General features: G+C 54.4%; 5 protein-coding genes across 5 annotated transcripts; 3 read left to right on the top strand and 2 right to left on the bottom strand.

The window, feature by feature from the left end:
• Nucleotides 1-356: 356 nt before the first annotated feature.
• ATP25 (ATPase synthesis protein 25 mitochondrial) lies at nt 357-1,604 on the top strand (the record flags this gene model as incomplete). The annotated part of the gene is made up of 1 exon (XM_049387921.1): nt 357-1,604. One exon carries the CDS (start codon nt 357-359, stop codon nt 1,602-1,604), a length of 1,248 nt encoding a protein of 415 aa, XP_049244161.1.
• Nucleotides 1,605-1,857: 253 nt separating this feature from the next.
• Nucleotides 1,858-3,176, bottom strand: J4E84_005325 (uncharacterized protein; the record flags this gene model as incomplete). The annotated part of the gene is made up of 2 exons (XM_049387922.1): nt 1,858-2,775; nt 2,835-3,176. 2 exons carry the CDS (start codon nt 3,174-3,176, stop codon nt 1,858-1,860), a joined length of 1,260 nt encoding a protein of 419 aa, XP_049244162.1.
• Nucleotides 3,177-4,099: 923 nt separating this feature from the next.
• Nucleotides 4,100-5,212, top strand: J4E84_005326 (uncharacterized protein; the record flags this gene model as incomplete). Its single annotated transcript, XM_049387923.1, has 3 exons — nt 4,100-4,157; nt 4,230-4,520; nt 4,851-5,212. 3 exons carry the CDS (start codon nt 4,100-4,102, stop codon nt 5,210-5,212), a joined length of 711 nt encoding a protein of 236 aa, XP_049244163.1.
• Nucleotides 5,213-6,151: 939 nt separating this feature from the next.
• J4E84_005327 (uncharacterized protein) lies at nt 6,152-7,878 on the top strand (the record flags this gene model as incomplete). The annotated part of the gene is made up of 2 exons (XM_049387924.1): nt 6,152-6,291; nt 6,345-7,878. 2 exons carry the CDS (start codon nt 6,152-6,154, stop codon nt 7,876-7,878), a joined length of 1,674 nt encoding a protein of 557 aa, XP_049244164.1.
• A 724-nt stretch (nt 7,879-8,602) lies between these two features.
• J4E84_005328 (uncharacterized protein) lies at nt 8,603-11,185 on the bottom strand (the record flags this gene model as incomplete). Its single annotated transcript, XM_049387925.1, has 1 exon — nt 8,603-11,185. One exon carries the CDS (start codon nt 11,183-11,185, stop codon nt 8,603-8,605), a length of 2,583 nt encoding a protein of 860 aa, XP_049244165.1.
• Nucleotides 11,186-12,038: the final 853 nt, after the last annotated feature.

Below are 12,038 nucleotides of genomic sequence, written 5' to 3' on the forward strand. Positions count from 1 at the left end.
GTGCCCGATGATTTTCAAAAGTTCGCCGCAAGCCCTCTTTCGCCCCCACTAGCTCTCTTGGCAGATGCATCACCCAGCGACTACCCAGGACATTGTATGAGACTACAGGCTGATACACACTGGACAGACTTTCACTCTGGGTAGTGCCGTTTATAATTCGTGGCATGAACGCTTGATATATATCATAGTGTGCTGTCGTCACAATGCTGATGCTACGAGGCCAGACATGTGATGGAGGAGTTCATAGGTAGTACGCTAGGAAGAATCCACAGTCGGTGCTGCGAAACACCGATGTCATCGAGAAAGTTGAACTGCGCAGCGCCATGCCACCATTTGTGTCTGCTCTATCCCACACCATGTCTTTCTCTAGGGCCGCCTCTTCTAGGTTCATCTGCAATGCCTGTCGGAGTACCCAGGCTCGCCAGTCCACCTCAGTGTCTCGACCCAATGGCACATCTTTGCGCACCGCGTCTTCGACAGTCTCGCGATGCGCCTTCAGTACGAGTGCACTCCGGCGGGTAGACAAGAACGATCCTTCAACCGACGATCCCGGGTTCGCCTTCCTCGGTGACAGTTCCAAGCCTGTTAACGAGGATACTGTATCCCAGGAAGCCACAACAGACCCCTCCGACGGCTGGAAACCAGCTGCGCCAGAAGTCGCGACTGAAGCCTTGCCGTCTACAACGCCACCTTCCCAACAAGACAATGCCATCCCGTGGTATCTCAAACAACAAGCATCGGTCCCGTCGCCCGCATTGAACCCCGCCCAGATCCCAGACCTCCCCCCGAACCCGCCACCTCTCCTAGCGACCCTTCTCGAATATGTCTCCATCACGGCTGGTCTCGACGACTTGCAATTGCTCGACCTGCGAAACCTCGACCCTCCTCCTGCGCTCGGCCCCAAGCTGATCATGCTCATCGCGACAGCGCGCTCGGAAAAGCATCTCCACGTAGCAGCCGACCGATTCTGCCGATACCTTCGACGCGAACACGGACTGAAGGCAAATGCAGCCGGTTTGCTGGGTCGCAACGAGCTGAAGATCAAGCTGAGGCGAAAGGCCAAGCGCATGCGAATGTTGGCAAACGTTGGTGGTTCCGCACCCGAAGGCAACATTGACGACGGTATACGCACAGGCTGGATCTGTTGCACACTGGGGAAATTGGAAGCGCATCCCGATGACACACACATGCCAGGCGATGACGTGAAACAGTTTGTCGGTTTCAGGGACATCAAACCCGGCGTCAACGTAGTCGTACAGATGTTCACAGAAGAGAAGAGAGCCGAGACAGACCTCGAGACATTGTGGGGTGGAGTGCTAAGGACACATCAAAGGAAGGACAAGACCGCCGATGAAGCACTAAGAGAACTGGAGCAAGACATCGAAGATCTGGAAGAGGATGCCGAAGATCTTGATTATCGAACACAAGAGTCGCCGCAGGCACTCAACACGTCGCCCACCGAGTCTAGCAAGTCTGCCAGCCCGCCGACACCCGCGCAACAGATGCACCGACCACGTCCCACTCCTGGTGATTTCTTTCCGCCCGCTTCAAACCCAGAAAAGAGGAAACAAATACGCCGGTTACACACAGTTGGCCTCAGATGAGTGCACGAACGCTACGACTGAACGACCTGTACAAAATGTAGAAATACTGTAGAACTCGCTCCTGTGCGAATTGAAATGGTGCAGGACGTTACACTAAAAGAGACTTCAATGACACACTATAGTAGTGTTATGGCAAATAATTGGCTTTCATGATGTACAGGCAGCGTAGCAGCGCGCACGTAACATCGAGTATGATACATATAAAAACTAACAAAAGTAGAAACTACATACTACAAAGACACCAGCAGACCCCTCACATCATCACAGCCATACCTTGAGCGGTCTTTCCTGCCATTCCGCCCAGGTCGAAATGCTGCACCTGCTTCATTGACCCTTGACCTCCGGAAACATCGAGCACTGTAATCGCCGCGTTGGTGGTTCCATTGCCAGGACTCAAGGCATAGACAAAGTCGCCTGCAGCGCGGAGATCAATCAGACCAGGATCGCCATTAGCAGACAGATCGAGCTGCATGATGATGCTCGCGTCATCTAGACTCATCTCCACAACACGGTTGACACCGACGTCTGTAACGAATGCGCTCTTTGTTGCATCGGAAATTGTTGCCCAGCAGGTTGCTGCTTGACCGTCGATCTTCTGGGAGCCTTTGACTGTCGCTTGGCCTTGAGAGTCTACCGATAGGACGGCAGCACCAAAGGACGCATCAGTAACAAAGAGGGAAGATGGGTCGTCGGGCATGACAGCTGAGCCGAAGAGTACGGCGGTTCCTTCGGGTGAGCTGCGAACGTCTTTCTTCGATAGAGTGGCGGCGCCGTTGGAAGCTTGCACTGCGTAGGTGGAGAGGAATCCCGTGTTGTTCACGGCTGGATCGCCCTTGACGGTGGTGAAGAGGGCGGACTCATCAGATGAGAAGAACGCCTGGGACACTGTGTTTAGGGGTCCAACAGGGGGAGTGGTCTGTCCGAGGTCGAAGGGCCGGAGGTCGTCCATCTGCCCAAGCCCTTGCTCGGAGAAAGGTGCGCATGAGATTCCAGCGAGTGCACCCGTTGTTCCAACGCATGCGAGCTTGTTCTTTGCAGATGCCGCGACGGTGTTGGGGAACTCTCCAGGTATGGCCACAGGCTTGCCCGCGCAGGCAAGTGATGTGGGATCGTTGGATGATATAGTCATCATGGTAAGAGTATTGGAGCCAGCGTTCACAGCAAACAGGTTCTGAAACTCGTCAGTCCGACATTCTTGTTTATATTTTCCGGGCATGTGTAAAAACTTACGTTCCCAACGACAGTCAATGCCGACTGGCCAACCAGTGCATCTGGCGTCGCGGGCTTGCCATCTGCGTCAACAGCAACAGAACCCGCACCACCCGTCTTCATAACTCTGCCTTGCGAAAGCATACCATCGGCTCCAATGGGCAGCGCAACGACAGCGTTCTCGGCATCGTTAGTCAACATGTAGATGGCTTTGCCGACAGCAGGTTTTCCAGCACTCTGCTGCTGCATGCAACTCATGCCACCTTGTTGCTGTCCCTGGTGTGCGCCTGGACGGGGTCGTTGATGTGGTGCTGCTACCGCCATCGAAGGAAGGAGAGCGAAGAGGAATGATTTTGTGAACATGTTGGCGGTGTAGAATATGGCGTCAAAACAGTACAGAGATTAATAGCGAAGTGTAAATGGGTAGCTTGAGAGCGAATGTATGGAGAATGCGAGATAGAGAGTCCAGCTGATCTGTTGAATGACCCATCGTCAAATACACACCCTTCTCTTATAGAAACTGCCTTTGAGCCAAAGCCTCATACTATTGCGTTCCAAGAGACTGCGATTATTCGATCAAGATTCCCCAATCTGGAATGGCGTATAATTCCAAAGGACGACCGGGGGAGCAAGCCACTCCTATAGCCTCAGGCTGAAGATTACAAGGATTCTCCGCACCACCCGTCGCTTGGTTTCAAGGAAAATGCAGCGCGAAGAGATGGTACATATCGGGTATGCGGTAGATACGAAACGGTGCCTGTGTCAAGCGAGCGCTTCGTCGATCTATTGCCTGAACGAGTAAATTTGATTCTGAAGCAATCACTAGAGACGGCTAGCCTGGAATTCCCAGCTGAGGACAGGGCCAGGGCGCGCAATTTGACTTGTGACACCGTGTCTCAACTGCGCCCGTCAGACATGTCAACCGGGCCGTTGTCATTGGCGCGACATTTGGGATGGATACGGCATAATGGGAACACTAAACTTGGCATCTGCGCAGCACGCGCAGCTTCGTCGCCTTGATCGCTCTTTTCTTCCGAGAGAGACTGATCACCTATCGGGCTTCTGCACTTTGAGACCATAAGCACAGTGGTCCATTTCCGGTCTTCCTATCGGGTGGCTGACAGAACACCACATCTGAACACCTGAACACCATAGGCTGTGCACGTGATGAAGTTCACATTCAAGCCTTTCAAAGGCGACAAGAGTTCTCCCGACGGTATGTCCAATCAGGGCCTACGAAGCTCCAGGTACGGGTCGCTAAGCATGCATCTCGCTGTATTCAGACGATGGCGATACGCGTAATCCAGGACAGAGGCGGCGAGAACAGGTTCGACGAGCGCAGAAGTACGTTCGCTTCCGTGTACATATGTTAGGTGCTCTACTGAACATGAATCAGAACACATCGCGAGCGCAAAGAAGCATACACGGCTTCTCTCGAAAGTGAAGTAGTCCAGCTCCGCGCGAATGAAGCTCGATTGTCGCAGGAGACGAAAACACTGTATTCTGAAGTCGCTTTCTTGAAGAGTCTGCTGACTCAGAACGGCATTGCGATACCCGATAGATCAAGAGTAGGACTTGGTCAACAGGAAGAGGGAGCGAACGTAGGGAGTGAGAAGAGGATCGCTCTGACCGTTGGGCAAGAGGAAAACAAGAAAAAGAACCGACGGAAACAGATATACGTACAACAAGTGCCTCAGCAATCGTTACGTAAGTACACTACGGCTGGACTACGACCATTGTTCTCAATCTGTGGTAGCTGACACTTGTCATGCAGCCGGCTCGGCACAGCTCATAAGTCCGCCGTTGTCTGGCTCCGCATTATCAGGGTACACATCCACCACGGGTTCGCCTGGTGGCTCTGCGATATGCATGGGTAACATGGACCCAGAGTTTGTTGGGATGGACTTCGTCTTGACGTATGAGGTCCCCGTTGTCTTTCCTCACTGCGCAGTCACTAAACTCCTACGTATAGTCTTGAGTCTCCCTGTTTACCACATATCGATGTGGCTTCGCCCAATACTGGCAGATCCGACACAGATACTTCTGCTTCGACCGGCCACGCCTTGACTGTCTCAGCATGCCTCTTTCATCACCACCCTTCACCACCTGGGCAACGACAGTTCTCTCCTTCGACTTGGGAGGTTCCACATGCGAGTATCGACCAGCTTCTAGCACTGTCTAGTTATGTTCCGCTTCAAGACGGCGAAGTCACGCCAGTACAGGCGTGGGATTATATCCGGCGACAAGAGGGATTTGCGGGACTGGAGGCATACAGGTGGGACGGCTTGAAAGAGAAGTTGGTGGCATTAGTGCGGTGTTATGGCTTCGGTGGTGTGGTTGAGAGAGAAGCTTTTGAGAACGCCGTGTTTGAGGCTTTTGTGGTTGGGAGGGTGTTCTGAGGAAACAGGGGCATCTGAACTGATTCTCTCTTTGCGGAATACGAATCAAAGACCGCAGATTGCGTACACCATTACGTCGGCTCTTTTTGTGCATGGAGATGGTAGTGCGATAGCGGCGAGGTGAGGGCTGCAGGGCCGCGACTAGTTACCATGGTGAGGGTATTATTCCCGAACGCCCAGTCATCATCGCTGGCAAATGGCACGGAGGTCGTGTGTACGATACCTATTTCTTTCCACTCAGTTGGCATTCCATCCAGTCTTGTAAAAGTCACCGATAGTAACAACATTGTCAAAAGAGCCTGCTCCTTCTCTTTACTATTGGCGGACCTCGGCACTGAGGAGCCATCCTTGCATCATTCATCGTAACAAGCGAGATACGGATACGGGGTATGCGCGGCTGAGTGGTTTGGTTGATGGCGGACCTCTGGACCTGCGTCGCGTGTCGCTTCCTCAACTCCCGCAGCACGTAGCACGCAGCAACGGACAAGTCAAAAGTCTGCCCGATTTTGAGCAGCACAGCGCGACGCCAACCAAGAATGAAGAAAACTGGGGAAGGCAAACCCACTAAACGCTCCCGAAAAGCTTAGCCCTCGACTAATCGATAGATCGCCCAATCGACAGCCCCACACCAAACAACGACAGCAGCGTCATCAGCGCCTACGTCGCCACCTCGGGCCGGGCGACTTGTCAGCATAGCCACCCAAGTGATAGAAATAGTATAGTACCTGCAGCAGCCCGTAACCCGTAAGACACGCGTCCCGGGTTCCCTAGATCCAAGGAAAACAATAACTCTCCGGCTGCCCCGGAAACACTGCGGTTCTTTGTTCATTATCCACCCACTCCGCAACCAAGCTTTTACGCACTGCCTACCAAGCACTGCGCTGAGAAAGCTTCGAATACCCATTCATTCATTACCTACATTCGTTATCGACAATCAGCATGGTAATGTGGAAGGGTATTGTTTCTGCTGCCGTCGCAGCGCTAGCCACCAGCGGGGCAAAGGCAGCCAGTTACGACGACATACCAGACATTGAGGTCTATGGCCAACATTTCTTCTACACAAACAATGGCTCGCAGTTGTGAGTACACGCCCATTCTGCCAGTCTAGAGCACGATACTGACAGCATCCAAGCTATCTGAAGGGTGTCGCATACCAGCAGAACTACTCTCCCAATGGCTCGACAAGCGCCGATACCAAATACACAGATCCATTAGCCGACGGCGACGCCTGCCGACGAGACATTCCCTACCTCAAGCAGATCTACACAAACGTCATTCGCGTATACGCTATCGATCCGACCCAAAACCACGATGACTGCATGGAGCAGCTCGCCAGCGCAGACATCTATGTCATCTCCGACCTGGGAGAGCCTGGCACGTCGATCGAGTCGAACAACCCAGAGTGGGACGTCACGCTGTATCAGCGATACACAGGGGTTATCGACGCGCTGAGCAAATACAAGAATGTCATTGGCTTCTTTGCTGGTAACGAGAACGTCAGCAGCGATAACCAAACGGCTGCCGCCGGATTTGTCAAGGCTGCTGTCCGTGACACCAAGACGTATATCCAAAACCAAGACTACCGCAACACGCTAGGTGTGGGTTACGCGACTGCCGATGTGCCGTCGCGCAATGAGCTTGCGCACTACTTCGCGTGCCAGCCCGGCGACTCAGGAAACAAGACCTCCATCGATTTCTGGGGCTACAACGTCTACTCGTGGTGTGGCGACAGCAACTACGCTTCTTCTTCCTATGGCGAGCGCGTCGATTTCTTCTCCGATTACCCCGTCCCTGTCTTCTTCGCTGAATACGGATGCATCGAAGGTTTGGATGACGGTCCCACCAGCCGTCCATTCACCGAGGTCGAGGTTCTCTACGGCAACATGACTGACGTCTTCTCTGGCGGTATCGTCTACGAGTGGTTTATGGGTGAAAACGACTACGGACTCGTTTCGCTCGCTGACAATGGCGCCAGCGTATCGCCCTACCCCGACTTCACATCTCTACAAAGCCAGCTCGCCTCCGCCACTCCAACTATTACTCAACGATCTGAATACACACCCACCAACTCGGCACCTGCCTGCCCCTCAGTCGGTGGATCATGGCTCGCGCAAGCCTCGCCACTGCCTCCCAACGTCAACCCCCAGCTATGCGCCTGCATGGTGGACAGCCTACAGTGCGTCTACAAATCCGACGATGACGACAAGTACGCCGACGACTTCAACTTCATCTGCGGCGAGAACGAAGATTACTGCAACGGCATTGCGCGCAACTCTACAACCGGTGACTTCGGTGCTTACTCTGGCTGCGACCCCAAGGACCAACTTGCGTTTGTCGCAAACCAATACTACATTGGACAGAAGAAGCGCGCAGATGCTTGCAGCTTCTCGGGCAGAGCTAGCATCCAGAGCGCTACCACTGCTGGCAACTGTGCCTCACTACTGAGTGCTGCAGGCAACAAGGGCGATGGCAGTGTACCTGAGGCTACGGGTAAGGGTACTGCGGCTGTCAGTGGTGGCAGCGGCAGTGGTGGTGCAGCAAGCTCCAGTTCTGAGGGTGCTGCTCCCAGCGTCAACGCACCTGGTTTCTTCGCCCACGGCGATCTTGTCATGGGTGCGTACGCTGTTCTGGCTGCGGGCAGCTTACTCGGTATGCTTGTACTGTGAGTAAGCTGAGGAGTAAGCTGGTAATGTAGCATTCTTGGATGATGTCAATGAGCATATGTGTCCAAGGTGGGGGATATCTTCTGGCGTTCATCATTTAGGGATACACATGAGCAATGTAATTCAAAGTCTTTCTATACTTCTATAACTGTACATGCTGCATGTGTCAAGTCGAGGCTCACCTGGTCTATGAAGATGAGCACGTTAACCCTATCAAAACCGTCTTGCATGATGCATTACATCGTCAGATCAAGCTTTCAGTTACATGCGCATCACAATCATCGGGGATGTCAAGTTGCACCAACTGTCGATACATTCTATGATCTACGAGCTGGCCTTTTCTTCTTGTTTCTTTCTTTGTTCATGTAACCACGCTGCAGTAGCGCAGTACATCTTTGTTCTTGCTGCGATGGCATCGTCTCGTGCCTCGTAGCCCCTCTATACATTAGAGTGCCCAAGTGACCGTACGTACATAAAACCCTCAGAGATCAGACATGTCACATCTGAAATCTGACGACATGCCAATCCTGTCCTTTCCAGGGAGATATCGCTGTAGAAAAGGGAAGGCCCGGACCCAAATATACAGCATCCCCGACGCCGACGCTACGCTTGAAGCCAAGAACTGACATTATAACATCCTGCTGAAATCAATGTAAAGTTGATGGTTCGTGAACCCGAATACATTCAAGCTCGAAGATGAGCCCTTCAGCCGAGACTGTACAAGAAGCTAGTACATGTTGGGTGGCCCAGGACGACCAGGCTGCTGGCGTGGAGGTCCGCCGAATTGGCCATCGAACATCATGCGTGGATCTTCACCACCTCGCATACCGGGCATTGGGGGGCCGCCATAGCCAGGAGGTGGGAAGTAGCCAGGTGGGCCCTGCATGCCATTACCACCGGGTCCTCCCGGTCCGCCTGGAAAGCCTAATCCGCGGATACTGCCACCGGGCGGGAAGCCAGGAGGATGACCAAGCGGTGTATTGCCAGCTGAGAAGCTCGGTCCTCCAGGTCCCATTTGCTGAGGGTTGGGACCATTGAGGCCAGGTGGCTGGCGCATTGGACCGCCGAATCCTGGTGGTGGAGCAATGTTCGGCCGCTCTTGCGGTGTTGGCGGCATTCCTGGTTGACCTCGTCCGCCCATGTATGGCATATCCGGTACAGGCTGCGAAGGTATACCCATATTGGTTGGCATGCGCGGGTCACCTCCTGTGTTGCGGCGCTGGAGGCCCATGTGTGGATCTTCCGGGGTGGGATATCCCATTGGCATGCGCTGGTTCTTGGCTCGCATGGACTCCTGCTGTTGCTGTTGCTGTTGTTGTAGTCTTTGCATATGCTGAAGCTCCAATTGGCGATCGGCAGCCTCACGACGCAGCATCTCGTTCTCTGTGAACATACGAGGGTCTTCCATGAAACCTGGGGGCAGACCGCCACGACCCTTGGCCTGGTGTTGAGCAGGGTGCTGAGGCTGCTGTCTTGATTGCTCGAAGAAGGGCATGTTGTGACCTTCCTGAGATGGGCGAGGCAAGTTGTGACCCTGTACCTGCGGTGGTGTAGCGCGAGAAGGTTGTTGCATCAGATTCAATAGGAAGTCACGCTCACGCTGCTTCGTGACTTGATCGCGTTGCGTATCCTCGCGCTGACGACTGTTCAACAAAGCTGCGAGGTTTGCATCATGCGGGGCGTTACGTTGCGGCGGGGGCTGGTGAGGATAGTGATCTTCTGGATGACCAGAGTCAGGGCGTGGGGGTCTGAATTGTTCAGAAAGCGCATTCTCTGGTGACATGCTGTTGAAGCGCGATTGCTGTGAAGGTCGAGAATCCGGTGGACCGGCACGTGGAGCCAGAATGTGCTCCAATATGCTCTGCTGTTCGAGTGTCCTTGGAGGTGGTCTACCGTGCTGCGTATCCGGTGGCGGCGATTGCTGATGGAAGTCTAGTGAGATGCCTCCACCCTGCCTCATCCCGTTCGTTGGTGTTGGCATACTCGTAGGGGGTTGGGGTCCCGGGGAAGGCCCAGTGCTTACTTGACCAAGCATCTGGAGGATACGCTGGAAGCCTTCTTTGTCGGCATTGGCTTCCATGGCAGGTGCTGGCGATGCAGGTGCCGGGGCCGGCATTTGGCTGGGCGCTTGCGACTCTTCAGGTTTCGCAAACATTGTCATAAATCTCGACTTCTTATCTGGCTTGGGTTTCGCCGAGATGGTCTCTGCTGGTGGAATCTCTGCCGACTTGTCTCTACCCCAGTTGCCGAAGAGAATTCCCTGTGTAGGTTCGGCCGCAGAAGGCGCGTGCAGGGGCGCAGTCAACATAGGCGGAGCGGTGATTGAGACAGCCGTAGATATCTCTGCGGGAACCTCTCTTGATTCCTCCTTTTCGCCAGCCGGGGTATCTTTAGCCCTCATTTGCTCCTTCCAGCGCTGGAAGTCCTCTTGTGTGCGAGGCTTGAACTCCTTCTTCTCCACTTTGGTATCCATCCATTCTGGGTCTTCTTCTCCACGGTTGCCGCCCCTGTTCCACTCACGGCCGTTGTCACGTTCGCGATCACGGTCTCGTTCGCGCCAACCGCCCTGTACGCCGGTCTTTGTACCCTCGTCTTTATCTTCGCGACGACCCCAGCGCGGCTCGTTGCGCTCGCGATTGCCACGGCGTGGGGCTACGTCCATCTCAGGGTCCCCCTCATGCTTGTCGCGGTTTCGATCGCCGTTACGGTGAAAGCGCTCAAAGTCTTCCTGGCCCAGACTCTTGCGTCCTTTGACATTTGTCCAGCCCTCACCGTCCTCGCGTGGAACGCGACGGCCATTGGCGTAGCCCTTGTCCCGGTTCCGGTCGTTTTCGCGGTCCCGTGTCCACCGGTCGTTCTTTGGAAAGCGGTCGCCAACGTTGTCTCCGTCTGTAGAGGTGAAGCCTGTGCGTTCTTTTGTATCGCCTGTGCCCTTCGCCGGGGTGCGCGCCGAGAGGAAGGCTAGCTTTGGCGGACCGAGCACTGTCTCTTCGCCAGGTTCTACAAAAAGCGCGTCAATAGCGGCCTTGATACCCTGAACATCAGAAGACTTACGCATGCTCTGGCGCCGACCAAATTGGCCCATGGGGTTGATCAGCGGTCGCTGCTCATTTGGCGCTACCCCTTCTCCGTCTCGAGCGGCCCGAGTGCGACGCATAGTTCCATTGTTGTTGGCGTGGCCATTGTTGGTGTTTTGGTCGGCAGGCACATCCATCCATTGTTGGATTGAAGGTAGCCCGTCCGGCTTCTTGACGAGGGGAGACTCTTTCAAAGCCAACAGGTCAGCCTCCGAGTAGGTAGGCCCCCGCATTCTCGCGAGCTCAATGCAGCGCGAATGAGCAGGTGTGTTTGGGCTAGCCGAGGCTTGCTTTACTCAGGGACGAGAGGCAGACCGAGAAGCAGATGGTGTAGTGTTTGGTTATTGGTGATGGGTGAGGAGGCCGTCCTGAAGCTGGCGGGTGGTGAATCGCTTGACTCGCTTGCAATTGAACAGTGCCCGCTCTGCAGCCCTTACGAGGACTAAATATGCGGCCTCGGTGACGGTTGCGGTTCAAAGAGACGTGTACGATGGCGTGATGCTGAGCGGTCGCAATGTAAAGGTTGAGCAGACGCGTGCGTGTCGCAATTCGTTGAAGGAGGTGAGGGAGCTCGAGGTGGGATGCAACGTGGTAGGGGTGTGCGGCGACAGAAAGCGGAGAAGAAACGGTTGCGAGCTCACTGCTGACAGCAGAACAGCGAGGTTGGGGTGCAAATGTCTTGGAGAGCTCTGGGATACTTGGGGGTAGGCAGCGGGTGTGCGGTTGATAGCGCAGGTGTTTGTTGTGGTTTTGAGTCCAGGTCGCGAGCGGTGCGGGCCTCTTCGAGAGAGCCCTGGGAGATGCGCGCCAAGAAGTGCTGCGGGAACGAGTGCCTAGCAGGTGCGTCATATTAGGGTCCAGCACATCTGACTTCAGCCTGCACTTTCGCTGAAGCCGCATCTTCACAGTAATCACGACATGATTGCGCATGGGAATCAGACCATATCGCGTGATGGTGGCAGCCTTGATTTCTTGCCAGGCAATCGCGCCACAAATGACCTTCAGATGACCTCTAGATTAGGAAGTCGCAAACAACGCCCTGCAATGCTTCCGAGTGGCTTCCCCAACGCCGCATACGGTTTACAG

This window comes from Alternaria hordeiaustralica, assembly GCF_023758085.1.
Source record: "Alternaria hordeiaustralica strain BMP 2776 chromosome Unknown scaffold_9, whole genome shotgun sequence".
NCBI classification, from domain to species: Eukaryota; Fungi; Ascomycota; class Dothideomycetes; order Pleosporales; family Pleosporaceae; genus Alternaria; species Alternaria hordeiaustralica.